Raw genomic sequence first — 16,771 nt, 5'->3', positions numbered from 1 at the left:
TGCCGGGCATGGTGGCGCATGCCTTTAATCCCAGGCAGAGGCAACTGGATCTCTGTGAGTTCAAGGCCAGCCTGGTCTACAAAGTGAGTTCCAGGCCAGCCGCTGGGGCTACAGAGAGACCCTGTCTCAAAAAAAGAAAAAAAAAATGTGACCAGGGGCTGAAGAGATAGCTCAGTGGTTAAAAGCACAGGCTACTATGGTAGAGGACCTGGGTTCAGTTCCCACCACTCACATAGTGGCTAATAACCAACCATTCATAACTCCAGTTCTAGGGGATCTGAGGCCATCTTCTGGCCTCCACAGGCATTCCACGACATGACATGGATGCACTTACATACATGTAGTAATACACTCATACAACATTAAATAAAATATTTTAAAGATAAAAGATGTGGCCAGCCAGATGGCTCAGAACTTGTCATGTCTTGACAACTTGAGTTCAATCCCCAGAACCCATAGGGTAGATGAGCAAACCAACTCCCACAAGTTGTCCTATACAAACATACATTATGGCACATGAACACATACACACTATCTGCTTTTTGGGTTTTGGTTGGTTTTTTGCAGGGTTTTATTTTTTTGGTCTTTTTGAAACAGGGTCTCGCTGTCCTGGAACTCACTAGGTAGACCAGGCTGGCCTTGAACTCACAGAGATCCACCTACCTCTGCCTCCTGAGTGCTGGGATTAAAGGCATGCACCACCACACCTGGCTATTTTTTGTTGTTGTTTTTTTCTCTTTTTTGAGACAGGGTCTCCTTGTAGCCCCAGCTACAATGTAGATCAAGCTGGCCTCAAACTCACAAAGATCCGCCTGCCTCTGCCTCCCAAGTGCTGGGATTAAAGGCCTGTGCCACCTCGCTCGACTTTTTTTTTTTTTTTTTAACATGGCTGGGTGTAGTGGTGCATGCCTTTAATCCCAGCAGGGCACAGAGGCAGGCCTGAACTACATAGCAAGTTATAGGCCAGCTGAGGCTATAGGGAACCCCTATCTCAAAAATTGACTAATTAATTAAAAGGACTAGGGATATAGCTCAGTCTTAAAGTACTTCTCTAGGTTCAGTCTTTAGTACCTAATAAATAAAAGAACAAGCAAACAAACAAACTAGGCACGGTGCCACTTGGGAGGCTGAAGTAGGAAGATCTTCATCGAGGCCAGCTGGAACTACCTAGTAAGACCTCCTTGGGACCAAAAAGGCAACAACACCAAAACTGTCCTCTACTGTTCATCAACTTTATCAACTGCCTAGACGTTTTTCCTTCATATACTGACTACATTTAGTGTGTGTGTGGTCATATTCATGCTGTCCTACACTTTACCACTGAGCCACACTCCAGCCACTTCCCACATTAATTGAATATCTAGAACATCTGTATTACAACAGCCTGAATGAACCAGCCACCTCCTTCACCTGGCTCTTCACTTTGGTCCTGGAAGAAGTCTTCTACCTCCTACACCATCAGTAAGCAACAGCAACTTCTCATGTGGCCACTGGAGATCCTCCTGGTCCTCCTCATTCTCTGAGGGCAGGCAGGGCTTTTGAGACACCTACATAAGGACAGCAGGGGTAGTTTGAGGATGAGCCAGCACCTGGACACAGGGTGGAGTAAACAAACCTGAACATCTTGGGCACCTTCATATCTGCCAATCTCTTCTCTGTCCTTTGAGAGAGGACTTGTCAACTTAGACTTTCTGGATGCCATGAGGAGCCTGGGCTATCTCTAGACCAAGGCCCATCTTTGCTGCTTCCTGGCACAAGGGCCATGGTAATGACTCTAAGAGTGTAGAATGGTTGAACTCCAGGTACCCCTGCCCAGTGCCCCACATAGACTGTGCCCTTAAGCTTTGGAGAGGGCCCCTTAATCACCAAGAAGGATGGCAACAGGGAGATTATGGGCCTTTGGTTGGAGGGGGGCTGCCAAAAATGAGGGATAGGAGCTTTATTTCTATTTACTCCCTGAGACTCTGGGGATGGCAGTCAAGGTAAGTGACAAGGTCATCTGGATTAAAGTCCTCTAAGTAAAGAGCTATGATAATGAACTTGGGACTTCCTAACGCCTTTGTTTGCTGGTTTTCCTAAGTGGGCTTGTTTATTTGTCTGTTACTTAATGGATATTTATGTGGCATTTACTATTTGCCAGAACTCTTTAAAGTACTCACATATAAACTCAAGTACTGTTACACTATGAGACAGCTACTGTTAGAAGTCATAATTTTCAGATCTGAGAGATTGCTCAGCAGGTTAAGGCACTTACCTGGTGACCTGAGCTAGATCCCTGTAAGCCACATCCTAGAAGGAAAGAACTGACTCTCATTAGTTGTCTTCTGACCTCCACAATTGCTCATGCACACACACAAAAATGTAAAGAAAAAATGATAAAATGTTTTTGAAGTCACAATTTTCCAATACAGAAAAAAGGACACAAAAACAATTTCCCTAGAATAACACATCTAGGAGATACTTTCATTCCAAATTGTAATTTGGCAGGTTACAAATCACATGGTTAAAAAAACTAATGTCAAGGGTATAGCATGAGGAGAGAAGTATCAGGCTTTTTTTTTTTTTTTTTTGTCTTTTTGAGCCGGGGTCTCCTTGTAGCCCCAGCTGTCCTGGAACTCACTATGTAAACCAGGCTGGCCTTGAACTCACAGAGATCCGCCTGCCTCTGCCCCCCAAGTGCTGGGACTACAGGTGCTGGCCACCACACCTGGCTTAGTTATTATTTTTATGTGTATGAGTGTACTGCCTGCATGTATGTGAGTGCACCCGTGTCGTGCAATGCCTCGGAGGTCAGAAGAGGGCTTCGGATTCCCCTGGAACTGGAGTTAAGGATGGTTTGCAGCTGCCTTGTAGGTGCTGGGAATCGAACCGGGGCAGTGCTCTTAACCGCTGAGCCATCTCTCTAGCCTCCTGGTTTTAGTTTTTTTAGAAAGGGATTTCCTATGACGCCTGGACTAGCCTCTTACTCAGGATCCTTCTGCCTCACCCTCCTTAAATACTGAGGTTTTGGGTATTAGCCACTACACCAGATTTATGTTGTATACCTACAATGCACAAGCTGGGACTGGAGAGATGGCTTAGCGGTTAAGAGAATTGGTTGCTCTTGCAGATCTGGGTTTGACTCCTGGCACCCAGTCTGTAACTCCAGTTCCAGGAGATCCTCCACAGGTACTGCAGGACACGGGTGCATTTCCATACATGCAGGCATACACACATAAAATAAAAAAGATGATGTAAAACGCACAAGCTACTGGAGGAAAACTGGTCAGAAGCGCTGCCCTCTACTGACTGGAAACATGAGGACTGTTTCACATGTAAAATCCAAAGCAGTCAGGCAGCCATGCCCTCTGGTGGCAATGGAGCCCGCGCTCCACTTAATTTTGAGGCAGGTGTGGCCCTGGCTGGCCTGGAACTTGCTAGGTAGATCGGCTGGTCTCAAATTCAGAGATCGGCTTGCCTCTATCTCAGGAGTGCTAGGATTAAAGGAATGTGGTACTGGCTTCAAATACTGCTTTTTAAGTTTTTTTTTTTTTTATGACTATGTGTATGTACATATGCGTAAGCACAGAGAGGTCAGAGAGGGCTTTGTGAGCCGCTAGATGTAGGTGCTGAGAACTGAATTCTGGTCCTCTGCAAGAACAGTACGCACTCTCAATCACTGAGCCATCTTTCTCCAGCGGGGTCCAGCACCTAACACGCTCAATATCCGTTAAGTATTAAGATCCAGGATGTGATCCCAGGAGCAGCAGGCGGATCTCTTTTAGAGTCAGGCCAATCAGGGATACAGAATAAGCCCCTGTAAAAAAATGAATGAATGAATGAATGAATTAATTAATTAATTTTAAAAATTGAGGATTCGCGGGGCGTGGTGGCGCACGCCTTTAATCCCAGCACTCGGGAGGCAGAGAACTCACAGCACTCTCTGTGAGTTCAAGGCCAACCTGGTCTACATAGTGACTCCAGGACAGCTGGGGCTACAGAGAGACCCTGTCTCAAAAAGACAGAAAAAAAATTTTTTTTACAGGATTCGTGGATTCTAAACCTTTCTTACAGATGGGTCCTCTTTGACGAAACTGTTTATGGTTCCAGCCCCTATGCGTCGCTCTAGCCCGCGCAGGGGACAGTGAGACGCCGTGGCTTCCCCTCTAGGCTGCGGGAGGACCCAGAGGGCGCCTCGTTGGTAGAGCGGTCCGCCATGGAGACCGTGCGCAAAGCTCTGGCGGTGGTTGCGGTGCTAGGCGCAGGGGCTGGCGTGGGCTCCGCTCTCTTTGCCCTCGTGACCCCAGGAGAGCTGAAGAGGCAGGCGATGCTGCGGGTAGAAACTAGGAGCCGCGAGGTGGGTGTGCGTGGGAAGAGGCACTGGCTGGAAGCCGGCGCTGCAAACATCCTTCTTGCCCACAGGATATGCCAGAGCAGTACTGGGATGAAGCGGCCAGGACCCAGGAGCTGGTGATGGCTACCCTAAAGGAGGCCGCGACTACGCAGGAGAACGTGGCCTGGAGGAGGAACTGGACGGTTAGCGGCGGCGGCAGGTCGTCTTGACCCGGGCTCGCTCCGCTGGGCTCTGGGCCTCGGCCCGGGCGAGGGGACACCACGTCTCGCTGGGGCTCAGGGAGCTGCCGCCCGGTGAGCACGTTTTCCCAGTCCTGTGCCATTGCTTTAACGAGCGCATCGCGTGCCAGGGCCGAGATGCGGGTCGGCTGTGTGGAGCCAAAGGAATAAACCGAGTTCATCCGGAAAGTGGCTCTGCAGTGGGGCATCAAGATGTGTTTAGACAGCTGCGAGGGCTCGCGGGATGGGCGCGGTGGGCCGGACACCTGCCCGCCTTCCCCCGCCCCCAATAGGTTTGCTGACATCTTCCAAAACGGTCACGATTTGTTTGCATACACTTCCGGTAGTAAGCAAACGACTTTTTTTAAAAGTAACTATTCTATGTGTATATGTGTTGTAGGAGTGCGGGCGTGGGCGGGAGGTTCGTGGTCAACTCGGTTCTTTCGTTCCACACTGGGTTTCCGGATCAACTCAACGCTGGTCATATTTTGTAGGGCAAGCGCTTTTACGCGCTGAGTCATCTCACCGGCCCAGACTACTTTTTAAAATTGAATTTTTGCCAGTTTCATACAATATATCTTGATCATAGATTCCCTCCGTAACTGCACTTACTAAACTTACCTTACTAAACCCCCAAATTTCTGTACTCTGGTATATACGAATCTCCCCTTCCCTGCAGCCCCAGACTGTCAAGTTTCTCAAGTTTTTTTTTTTTTTTTTTTTTAACGTATATGAGTGTTATGCCTGCATGTAGATAAGTGCACCCGTGTCGTGCAGTGCCCGCGGAGGGCGGGCAGAGGAGGCTGTCGGATCCCCTGGAACTGGAGTTTCAGGACAGCTGTTAGCTGCCATGTGGGTGCTGGGATTTGAACCCGGGTATTTTGCAAGAACAGTCTGTGTTCTTAACCGCTGAGCCATCTCTCCAGCCCCATGCTCAATGGCTTTTTTAAGACTGGTTTGTCTGTTCTTGATACAAGATATCCTTAGGTAGCCAATGTTGACCTTGGTTTCCTGATCCTCTGTCCTCCTCCCAAGGGCTGTGATTACAGAGCCTGCCTGAGAGCCCAGCTCCAGACATTCTTAAAATCTGAGCAGTGCTTGAACATCTTGCTAGTACTGAATACCACAAACTCCTGTCCTTTAAGTGAAGTTGGAGAGGTGAACCTTAAATTGTGCCCTAAAACCTTATTGCTATCATTTAACTTTGGTTAGAGAAGCTGACTTATGTTCAAGAACGTGCTTTGTGTCAAGTCCAGATCTGGCTCAACTCTGGCACATGGCACACATGTCTAATCCTCACACTCAGGAAGATAGCAATTTCAAGCAAAGTCTTGGTGACCTTTGAGACCAGCTCAAAAGGGGAAAGTCTATTTCAACAACTACATGTTAACAAAACCTCTGTGTTCGGTTCCATTAAAGGTCACAACTCTTAAATTGGTGAAAAGAAAATGAGAAACATAAAGTGCTCATGCCCAGCACTTGAAAGTATGAATCAGGAGGATTTGGACAATTTCAAAGATAGCCGGGGCTATAAAGTATATTCCAGGTCAGCCTGGGCTAGAGTTGAGACCCTGCCTTAAAAAGGATGAAAAAAAAGGGGGGGGGGGCTGGAAAGAATGGTTGAGTGGTTAAGAGCACTGGCTACTATTGCAGAGGATTGTAATAGTTGGTTCCCAGTACCCACATGGTGGCTAACTGCCAGTTCCAGGAGATTGGATGCCTTCTTCTGGTCTCCCCAGGCATTGCATGCATGGGTACACTCATGCATGCAATCTTCATGCATAATGGAAGGTTTTTAAAAAGCAACCAGAGTGCTGCACCTGCCACAAAGCAGCCCCTTAGTCATGTAGTGGGTGACTGTCAGGCTTAGCTGGAGGTGCCCTTACCCACTGAATCATTTCATAATCTTCATGCATAATGGAAGGTTTTTAAAAAGCAACCAGAGTGCTGCACCTGCCACAAAGCAGCCCCTTAGTCATGTAGTGGGTGACTGATGAAATGATTCAGTGGGTAAGGGCACCTCCAGCTAAGCCTGACAAAGTTCAATCCCTGGAACCTACATGGTTCTCTCAGGACTGATTCTGGTACCCTCTGACCTCCCTGTGCGTGGAATACAAAATCAGTAAATTTAATATTTATCATTATGAGCCAGGTGTGGTGGTGCACACCTGTAGTCCCAACACTTGGAGGCAGAGGCAAGAGGAGGATCCTGTGAGCTCAAGGCCAGCCTGGTCTACATAGTGAGTTCCAGGCCAGCTGGGGCTGCAGAGAGACCGTCTCAAAAAGACAAATTAATAAATCATTGTAGTGTGTCTTCACCCCCAAGGTTTTCACTTAATAGCTTTCAGTCTCTGAGTCCAATTATAGTATCTTTCTGGGAGAAACCACTGAGGATGGGCCATGGAAACTAAACATAGGGTTGGAGCTACACACTTGGGTTAACTGGGCCACAAATCACCATTTCTTTTGGTGCTCAGGATTGAGCGCTGGGATCTTGGGCATGCTAATAAACACATGGCTTTCCACTGAACTCCAGCCCTATTGCATATTTGATAGGATTCTTGAGTGTCTTACTATGTAGCTGTTGTCCTTCCTCAGCCTCTCAAGTCCTGGGATTATAGGCATGTGCTATACACCCTCCTTCATCTGTTTTATACCCTGTTGTTTTCAGATGATTGCAACTCAAAAATGTTCTGGGGCTAGAGATGTAGCTTAGCTGTTAGAATACACAAAAACCTCGTTTGATACCCCAGGATCACAGAACAGACAGGGTGCTGTGATGTGTATCTGTGATCCCAACACTGGGGAAGGTCACAAGTTCAGGGTAGTATTTGGCTATTTAATTTCAAAGCCAGCCTGCAATACATGAAACAGTTAAGAAAAAAAAAGCTACTACTAATAGGCCAGTGTTGTGGCGCACACCTTTAATCCCAGCACTTGGGAGGCAGAGGCAGGCGGATCACTGTGAGTTTGAAGCCAGCCTGGTCTACATAGTGAGTTCCAGAACAGCTGGGGCTACAGGGAGACTGTCTCAAAAAGACCGCCCCCCCCCCAAAAGTTACTAATAAAGCCTTTTAACACTGATGTGCAAACCCAGAGGTGAACACTGCTTCTTCAGCTGCTGTTGGTGTTGTCCTAAGCTTATTACATTTGCTGTTTGATCTTTAACTGTGGCCTCTACCTTGTGCCCAAGAGTAAGAGCCAGTCAGCAGGGATCTAACAAGACATTAGGGCAAGGAGATCAGCAGGGAGAGGGTCAATGGAGAGTCTAGCAGAGAAGGCCTGGAACCAGGCTTCCCAGGTGGGTGCAGAGGTACTAGTGCTTAATTATGCCTATACCTAGACAGCAAGTATTACCTTTCTCAGGACACATAAAGCACTTAAGACTGTGGACCTTTAATTCCAGCAGTTTAGGAGGCCAAGGCAAGATCACAAATTCAAGGCTTGCCAGGTTTCAAGTGAGCTCAAGGCCAGTCTGGGCAACACAGTGAGAGCCTGTCTCAAAAAGTAAAAAAGGGCTAGAGAGATGGCTCAGCGGTTAAGAACAATGGTTGTTCTTGCAGAAGACCTGGGTTCGAATCCCAGAACCCACATGGCAGCTAACAACTGTCTGTAACCCCAGTTCCAGGGGATCCGAAGGCTTCTTCTGTTCTCTGCAGGCATTGCACATGGGTGCGCTTACCTACATGCATACACATAAAATAAAAAGGCCGGGCATGGTGGCGCACGCCTTTAATCCCAGCACTTGGGAGGCAGAGGCAGGCGGATCTCTCTGAGTTCAAGGCTAGCTTGGTCTACATAGTTCCAGGACAGTTCTTGCAAAAGACGCAGGTTCGAATCCCAGCACCCACATGGCAGCTAACAACTGTCTGTAACTCCAGTCCCAGGGGATCTGACAGCCTCTTCTGACCTCCACAGGCATGGCACGACATGGGTGCACTTACCTACATGCAGGCAATACACATACACGTAAAGTAAAAATAATAATAATAATAAAAGAAAACATAACCAACCAACCACACCCTACTCATTCTAGCCAATGCTTAACAGGGATTTACTGTGCCAGGCACTATTCTAATGTCGCACAAGAGTCCAGGAAATAGGCACTATTAGACTATTAAAATAAATAAACCTTAAAGAAGTCCAGGCACATAGCCAGTAAGGATTTTAAAACCTCATGTACCATCTTATGCACAGAAGCAAAAGGTGCCACTCCCCGCAATCCTCTCCCCAGTACCTCTCCTCTCCACCTCTGAAGCAGCTTATGAGACCCAGAAGTCTTTGCTGGAAACTAAAGATGAGAAAGAGGTTCTACTCCAAATGCCTCCCCTTCAGCTTCTTTCCGTCTCTTTGTCCCTCCTAGCCATTCAGGAAGGAGCCAGGCATATACAGAACTCAAAGATCTATTTATTAGGAAGAAGATGTCAGTGCTTATCAAAGATGAAGAGGTCAGAGAGTAATGATGGGTTGAAGGCCCCTCAGCTGGGACATTTCTTGGCCACAATGAGGACAGCAGAAGGCACAAGTCCTGGAGATGGAAGAAAAAGGTCCTGAATCAAAAGGATGCTTGGTTTTTGGCCCTCCAATTCCTGGACACTATCTCCACTAAGTACTTCCTCTACCGATCCCAGGAATACCCGCCTCCCTTTCAAGTCCTCATTCCTGGTCTCAGGTGACATACCCAGCTCCTGCAGAGGCCGCTCCATGTCAGCCTCTGAGAAAGCCCGCCTGGGGAAGCCACTGAGCAATTGCACAGGGTCCTGGTCTCCTCCGGGTTCCTCCCCACGGTGGAGCTCCACATAGAGCCTCACAGCTGCCAGCTGTTCCCGGGCCCGAAACGTTTGGGTCAATGAAGTCCCATCAGGCAGCCTAACCTAGAAGGGAAGGGAGAGAGTACTATAAGCTTTAATCCCAGCATTTGGGAGGCAGAGATACAGATACACAGATCTTTAAACATTCAAAACAAGCTTGATTTAAATAGGTAACTCCATGCCACCCCTGGCTGGAGGCAGAAGGGATTTAGTTCAAGGCCAACTTAGGTTACATGAGAGTTCCTCTCAAAATAACAAAATATTAAGTAAATAAATGGGGTGGTGGCCCCACAACACTAGGGAGGTAGGTGGATCTGAGTTCCAGGTCAGCTGGGGCTATACCCTGTTCCCCACCCCCAATAGTAAGGCCAGACACAGTGACACATGCCTATAACTCCAACAATGGGACTAGGCAGAAGGATCACCACACATTTGAGGTCAGCTTGCTCTATACAGTGAACTCTAGGCTACTTAGGGTTACATAGTAAGACCCTGTTTCAAAGACAAAGCCAGTGGTGGCGCATTGCTGAACGCCCACAGTACTTGAGAGACACAGGCAGGTGATCTCTGAAAGTTCAAGACCAGCCTGGCTCCAGGCAGCCAGGACTACATAGCAAGAGACACCACTCCACCCCTGACTCTAAAAATCAAAACAAAGCTGGGCATGGTGGTGCACTCCTTTGATCCCAGCACTTGTGAGGCAAAGGCATGTGGATCTCTGAGTTCCAAGCCAACCAGGGTTACATAGTGGGCTCCAGTCTCAAAAAGCAAGCAAAAAAGTGAAAAAAGCAAAACTGAAGTGCCCAAAGTAAGGAAAGAAAGAACTAAAACTGGCCCCACCTTCCTCTGAGAGGTGAACCAATACAAATTCCGTTTAAAGAGCCTAAGGAACAACTACTTATGCTCCGCTTCACTAAGTGATTAAAGAAAGGACTACCTCACAAAGACAAGGATGAAGTTATTATCTTATAAATCAGGATAAAGTGTGCCGGGTGTGGTGGCACACCCCTTTAATCCTAGCAGTTGGGAGGCAGAGGCAGGCAGATCTCTGTGAGTTCAAGGCCAGCTGAGGCTACAGGGAGACCCTGTTTCAAAAAGACCAAAAAAAAAAAAAAAAAAAAAAATAAAAACAAAGAGACACAACACCAACCTTTAATCACCAAAAAATGGGGGGTCAACCAGGTAGTACACGGGGCATCTCTCACTTTTTAAGAAACCTTCCAAATTAGTAGCTGTGCAAGGAAGCACCTCCAGTATCTTCTGGAATGGATTCAAATGTAAGCACCCTGCTTGCAAAGTTGAAACATCTACTGACAAAATAGGTGTCAAATACTAGGCTCTGTTTGGAAGGAAAATACCCTGAATCTCTGACCAATTATTCCCCCCTCCCAAAAAAAAAAAAAAAAAAAAAAAAATCAGAAGAAAGTGGACATGATACACACCTTTAATCTCAACAAAGTTGGAGGTCAGCCTGGTCTACCATAGGGAGTTCTAGGCTAGCAAGGGCTACAGGGAGACCCTGTCTCAAGAAGACCAAAAAGAGGCTGGAGAGATGGCTCAGCAGTTAAGAGCAGTAGCTACTCTTGCAGAGGACTGGGGTTCAATTCCCAGCACCCACATGCTGGCTAACAACTGTCTGCAACTATAGTTCCAGGGGAATTTGACACCTTTTGACTGCCACTGGCATTGCACAACATGTGAGCACTTACATACATGCACTACTACACATAAATAAAATAAAGTATTTTTTAAAAAGACCAATAAAAAATTCAAGATGTCATAAAAAAAAGCTGTGTATGAATCTGAGAGGGTTAAGAATAAGTACAAAGGTACGGATAATGCTGAGTAAGGAGTACGGAAGTAAACAAGCCTGGGGCAGGTGAAACTGGATCTTTCCTAAGAGTAGAGGAGGTAGGATTTCAAAAGCCATTTACAAAGAAGGGAGAGATTTGGCAAAGAGAACTCGAGTGAAAACAGCACAGAGATCTTTATAGGTCAACAAAGCGGTTCTGAGAGCAAGACAGCAAAACCAGAATCTGTACCTGTATGCGACACTGGTCATACTCCCGCTTGGTGGGTGGTTCCTGGCTGGGAGAGGAAGGAACCAGAGCTGGCTCTGTTGCTGGCAGGGATGGCCGAGAACCTACAGTGCCACCATACTGGAAGACAAAGTAAGAACATTCAAGTAGGAACCGGTCCACCAGGATAAACAACAATCCTAGGCTGAGAACAGCCCAATGGTAGCATGCTAGACCATCATGTGTAAAGGTCTAGGTTCAGGCTCCAATACAGGGGAAAAAAAACAAACTGCCAGGTTTGGTGGTTCACAATTACAATTCCCACGCTTAGGAGGCTGAGGCAGGAGGACTGCTATGAGTCTGAGGCCAGCCTGAGCTACAGAATCAGACTACAACTCAAGGAAATCATGTAAGACCATGCTTTCTGAGAATGGAAAAGGAAACTAACCCACCTACTCCATTACACCCTCAAGCCTCCCAATCAATCACCCACCTTCTTGGCTCTCTCTGCTTTGTCCCTTTCAATCTTTTCTCGAACCCTTTGTCTGGAATGCAGACAGGAAGAAAACGGATCAGACAAGCACAACGCAAATCTTGACGTCTTTCTCAACTGCTGACCAACACAACCACCATCCAGACCTGGCGGCCAACTCCTCAGCCTTTTCCCTCCTACGCTCCTCAGCAGCTCGGCGCATCTCATCTTCCTGCAGTTTCTGTCGGGCAGCTGACAGCTCTTGCCCCTGTCTCCTGCGCTGCTTTTCTCGGTCCAGGGCCTCTCGCTCCTCTCTCTCTTCACGTTCCCGCTGCTTCTGAGCCACCAGCTCCAGCATTCTGTTTTGCAAAAAAAGAGCTCAAGCTGGACATGGAGTGAAAGGTGAGTTTATAACAGGAATCTGAACAAGATGAGGGAACATGTATACCAAAGAAATGAAAACCAAAATGGTAAGAAAATAGAGGGGACTAGGACTAGAGGGACCTGTGCTTAAAAAAACAAAAACTGGAAAAGTCAGGTTACATGACCAGACTTGTATTTGTACTGGAAAGGACTGAAGGATGCCCCATGACCCTTAAGAAAGTGAAACTGTGGGCTCCATGTGGTGGCACATGCCTGTAATTCCAGCACGCAGGAAAACTGTGACTTTGAATGAAGCCATGGATACATACTGAGTTCCAGGCCACAGCTAGACCCTGTCTCAAACAAACAATACAGGGTGGAGATGAAGGCCTGGAGGCAGAGGCAGCAGGATGGGATGTCCCCGCTCTTCTGGGTATCTTTTTCTTCTGTGTGACCTCATCCTGATGTAAAGAAGTGTCGGCCCGGACAAGAGATTGACTCAAGATAGCACACAAGGTAGGCTTGCTCGTTACCTCTTCGTCTGTTCTTGCCTTTCCTCTTTAGTCAAAACGGGTTTGTTTTCTCCAGCAGCAGACCCGGACCCTACGAACAAGGAACCAGCGCCATTACCCCTCTGCTTCCTCCGGGCTCGCCCCTAGGACCTCAAGTCGCCCCCCAGTCAGGACCTTCAGGGCCCGCTTGCTCCGAGGACGTGGACTCCCGTCCCAGGACGTGTCCAGGGAGCGTCTCTAGAGGCTCGTCCACGTCGGGGTCCTCTTCATGCTCCATCAGCCTGCACAGGAAGGAGGCAGGTGAGCCCGCCGCCGCCCGCGCCCCCGCCTCCTCCGCTCCGGAGCCCGCTCACCAGTCCATGGCCGCCTCGATGCCCTGGTTCCCTGTGAGGGCCAGAGCCTTCTCCCTGGGGGCAGAAACACGATGAGTGGCGCCCACCGGCCATGGCGACGGTCCGGGTAGGCGAGGGGAACGCAGGGCAGCCGCGGCCCCCACCCCGGCCGGCGGCTGGCTTACGCGCGTCCCCGGGGAAAGCCCATCTCGATGAGGCTCTCTAGAGCCGTCAGCTCCGCCATGGCGCCGCCACCGCCGCGCGGGGACCTGCTGTGGCGAGAAGGTCGGAGGGAGGACGCAGCCCGGGCCGCTGTGCCCGCAACGCCACAGCCCCGGCGCTCGCTCGCTCACTCACCCGGCTCCGGACCGGGGGCGGGGGAAGGCCTCCGAGAAAGCCAAGGGAAGCGGAAGCGCCCAGGTCTGTTTGGGTCACGTGGGGCGGCGTGGACGGGGGCCGAGGGAAGCCAGAAAACTGGCGCCACTGGGCGGGGCCACGTGCCAGAACTGGCTGAGGGAAGGAGCCGCCGCCGGGACGAAACGGTCGTTTTTGAGCGGGCTGAAGGAAGCCCGCCTTCTGAGAGAGCGCCACGCACCTTAGGGTGGACAGAGAGCCTGCGAGGTGGCTCTGCGGGTCCAGGCGCCTGCCGCAGAGCCTGGTCATCCGAGCTCGGTGCCCGGGCCCAAGTTGCAGAAGGCGGAAACCGGTGCCCGCGAGGTCGTCTCTGACCTCCGCACGCGCTTGGCACGGGCGACACATAGGCACATCAGTAATCAATAAAAATATAGTTTACGGGGTTGGATTGGTGACTCAGCAGTTAAGAGCACTGGCTGCTCTTGCAGAAGACCCCGGGTTCCATTCCCAGCACCCATATGGTAGCTGACCATCTCTCCAGCCCCTGTCCACGGTCCATAACTCTAGTTCCAGAGGATCCCACGCCCTCTTCTGACCTCAGGCAGTTGCACACACTAGGTGCACTTACATGCAGGCAATACTTCCATACACATAAAATAAAAATAATAAAAAGGCCTTGGCAGGGTGTGGTGGGGCACGCCTTTGATCCCAGCACTTGGGAGGCAGAGGCAGGCGGATCACTGTGAGTTTGAAGCCAGCCTGTTCTACGTAGGGAGTTCCAGGCCAGCTGGGGCTATAGGGAGACCCTAGTCTCAAAAAGACCAAACCAAACCAAAACTCTACAATAATATTTCATTAAATTCCCCTTTCTTTTTCTTTCTTTCTTTTTTTTTTTTTTTTTTTTTTTTTTTTTTTTGTCTCTTTTTGAGGCAGGGTACTTTGCTTGCTTTCCTCCTATCCCTCTTCCCCCTCCTCCTCTCCCTCCCTCCACTCTTTTTTTTTAAAGAAGGGCTTTTACTGCTCATACTGTAGCTCTGGTTGGCTGTCTTTGGAGCTCACTGTGTCGCTCCGGAGGAGTTCAAACTCATGGCAATCCTCCCTCCTGCCTCAGCAAGGATTATAGATATGAGCCACCACACCCAGCTCTTAAGAACTTCTTAAAAGAATTTTTTTATGAGTTTTTTTGCGTGCGTGTATGGGTGCCACATGCATACAATGCCTACAGAGGTCAGAAGAGGGCATCAGATCCCCAGAACTGGAGTTACCCACAGTTGTTAACTGCCATGTGGTAGCTAGTGAACTGGCTCAGCACTTACCTAAGTTACTCCATTTTGTTCAGAGCCATTTTAGCAGCAACTTTGTTCCACACCAAAAGGAAAAGAGGGGCAACCTTGGGTCCTGGGAAATTGTCCTAGCTATGAACCATGGAATGTGCTAATTCCAGACATTTTACACCTGGCCAACCAGCTTGTTTTCACTTCTGTAATCCGCTTGCTATTTCGGGTCACCTTGACACAGAGCATAAGACCACCTTGTTACCCTGTTACTGTCTGACCACCTGGTACCTGCTGATTCCAGCTTTCTTACTATACTTGTTATGGCTAGGAAGTTGACTAATTTTAAAATTACAAAGTTGACTGCCAAGTTATATGACTATCACTTGTCTGTATAATGATTGGTTGTTGAGTAATAGATTCAAAGTTCTGCTATGTTGTACAAATCTGATTGGTTCACAAATGTCCTGTTTGAATAATATTTCTGTAATCCTATAAAAACTCTGACCCGACAATCATCAGGGCTGCTTCTACTCCGGAGATAGCCTGGCCGGTAGAAAATTAAAATTTACCTTGCTACTTTTCTTAAAATGGTGCTGGTGATTTTTTGCATACTCCGACCTATAACAGCTAGGAATGGAACCTGGGTTCTCTGTAAAAGCAGCAAGTACTCTCAACTGCTGAGTCATCTCTCCAGCCCCAGTCTTCTGAATTTCTTCAGAGCTGAGTGGGGGTATGGGGGTCAGGGCTTGGTTGTTGCTGATCTATCATGGATCACGGGTTACAGGGCATAAAAGACTCAAGTGGTTCTTTGAAGAAGGGAGTGAGCAGCTGTTGAAAGAGACTCAGGCCAGACCGGGCATGGTGGCCCATCATGCCTTTAATCCCAGCACTCACTTGAGAGGCAGAGGCAGGTAGATTTCTGTGAGTTCAAGGCCAGTCTGGTCTTCAGGATAGCAGGGGCTACAGGGAGACCCTGTCTCAAAAAGACCAGTTAGTCTGAGCCTCACAGGAGAGTTAAGGGATGTATGAAGATTGGGGTAAAGTACAGGAAATGTAGGTCTAGCCTGAGGATGAGTGTCACAAACCCACCTGTGATAGAAAGTTTACCCTATAATACAGGAGACACTATATAGAGTTCTGTGTTGTTTACATAGAACAGGCAAATTATTATTATTTTTTGTCTTTTTGAGACAGGGTCTCCCTATAGCCCTAGCTATCCTGGAACTCACTATGTAGACCAGGCTGGCCTTGAACTCACAGACATCTGCCTGCCTCTGCCTCTCAAGTGCTGGGACTACAGGCATGCCCCACCACACCTGGCTAAATTATTTAATTTAAAAAAATATTCATTTTATTTTCTGTGTGTGAGTGTATTTCCTGCATGTGTGTAAGTGCACCCATGTTGTGCAATGCCTTTGGAGGACAGAAGAGGGCACTGGATCATCTGGAACTGGATTTAAGGAGGGCTGTTGGTGGCCATGAAGGTGCTGGGAACCAAACCCCTGATCCTGTGTGAGAGCAGCCAATGCTCTTAACTGCTGAACCATCTCTCCAGCCCCCAAATTATTTTTGACAGAGTACAACTTTATTTTGAGACAGGGTCTCACTATGTAGCCCTGGTGGGTCTAGAATTCATTATGTAAACCAGGCTCACTTCAAACTCACAGAGATCCACCTGCCTTTGCCTCTTGAGCACTGGGATGAAAGAGGTGCACCACTGAAGCAGGCTAGAACATTTGCTGTTGTTGAGAGAGGGTCTCACCATGTAACCCTGACTGGCCTGGAACTCAATATATAGACCAGGCAGGCCTCAAAACCAGAGACTTGCCTGCCTCTGCCTCTTAAGTGTTGGGACTAAAGACATGTTCCATAGACTGGAACATTTTATTTTAATTTTTTAAATTTTATTTTATGCTTTTTGTTTGCATGTATATTAAGTGCACCATGTTCATGCAATGCCAGAAGAGGCCAGAAAGAGGGAATCCTGAAACTGGAGTTATGGCCTGTTGTTAGTTGCAATGTGGGTTCTGGGGATGGAACCTGGGCTCTCTGTAAGAACAGCTAGTGCTCCTAATCACTGA

General features: G+C 48.3%; 2 protein-coding genes across 2 annotated transcripts; one reads left to right on the top strand and one right to left on the bottom strand.

Annotated features, from left to right (window-relative positions):
- The first annotated feature begins 4,154 nt into the window (after positions 1 to 4,154).
- LOC103737678 (ubiquinol-cytochrome-c reductase complex assembly factor 3) lies at positions 4,155 to 4,925 on the top strand. Its single transcript, XM_008837524.3, has 2 exons — positions 4,155 to 4,315; positions 4,402 to 4,925. Exons 1-2 carry the CDS (start codon positions 4,196 to 4,198, stop codon positions 4,540 to 4,542), a joined length of 261 nt encoding a protein of 86 aa, XP_008835746.1. The 5' UTR covers positions 4,155 to 4,195; the 3' UTR covers positions 4,543 to 4,925.
- Positions 4,926 to 8,938: 4,013 nt separating this feature from the next.
- Ubxn1 (UBX domain protein 1) lies at positions 8,939 to 13,467 on the bottom strand. The gene is made up of 9 exons (XM_008837518.3): positions 13,245 to 13,467; positions 13,081 to 13,134; positions 12,902 to 13,008; positions 12,749 to 12,818; positions 12,020 to 12,211; positions 11,874 to 11,925; positions 11,405 to 11,521; positions 9,233 to 9,425; positions 8,939 to 9,079 (listed from the first exon to the last, which is right to left on the bottom strand). Exons 1-9 carry the CDS (start codon positions 13,301 to 13,303, stop codon positions 9,030 to 9,032), a joined length of 894 nt encoding a protein of 297 aa, XP_008835740.1. The 5' UTR covers positions 13,304 to 13,467; the 3' UTR covers positions 8,939 to 9,029.
- Between the last annotated feature and the right edge of the window lie 3,304 nt (positions 13,468 to 16,771).

This window comes from Nannospalax galili, unplaced genomic scaffold, assembly GCF_000622305.1.
Source record: "Nannospalax galili isolate Female #2095 unplaced genomic scaffold, S.galili_v1.0 scaffold818, whole genome shotgun sequence".
In the NCBI taxonomy this organism is placed as follows: Eukaryota; Metazoa; Chordata; class Mammalia; order Rodentia; family Spalacidae; genus Nannospalax; species Nannospalax galili.
This window is presented reverse-complemented; position numbering and strand designations above follow the sequence as displayed.

What these genes read in the sequence shown, in the direction of transcription:
- LOC103737678 (XM_008837524.3), top strand. Translation starts at nt 4,196, where the DNA reads ATGGAGACCGTGCGCAAAGCTCTGGCGGTGGTTGCGGTGCTAGGCGCA. An exon ending in AGAGGCAGGCGATGCTGCGG is followed by an intron (nt 4,316 to 4,401) that starts GTAGAAACTAGG and finishes TCTTGCCCACAG; the next exon opens with GATATGCCAGAGCAGTACTG.
- Ubxn1 (XM_008837518.3), bottom strand. Translation starts at nt 13,303, where the DNA reads ATGGCGGAGCTGACGGCTCTAGAGAGCCTCATCGAGATGGGCTTTCCC. An exon ending in ATCGAGGCGGCCATGGACTG is followed by an intron (nt 13,009 to 13,080) that starts GTGAGCGGGCTC and finishes CTTCCTGTGCAG; the next exon opens with GCTGATGGAGCATGAAGAGG. An exon ending in GCTGAGGAGTTGGCCGCCAG is followed by an intron (nt 11,926 to 12,019) that starts GTCTGGATGGTG and finishes TCTGCATTCCAG; the next exon opens with ACAAAGGGTTCGAGAAAAGA.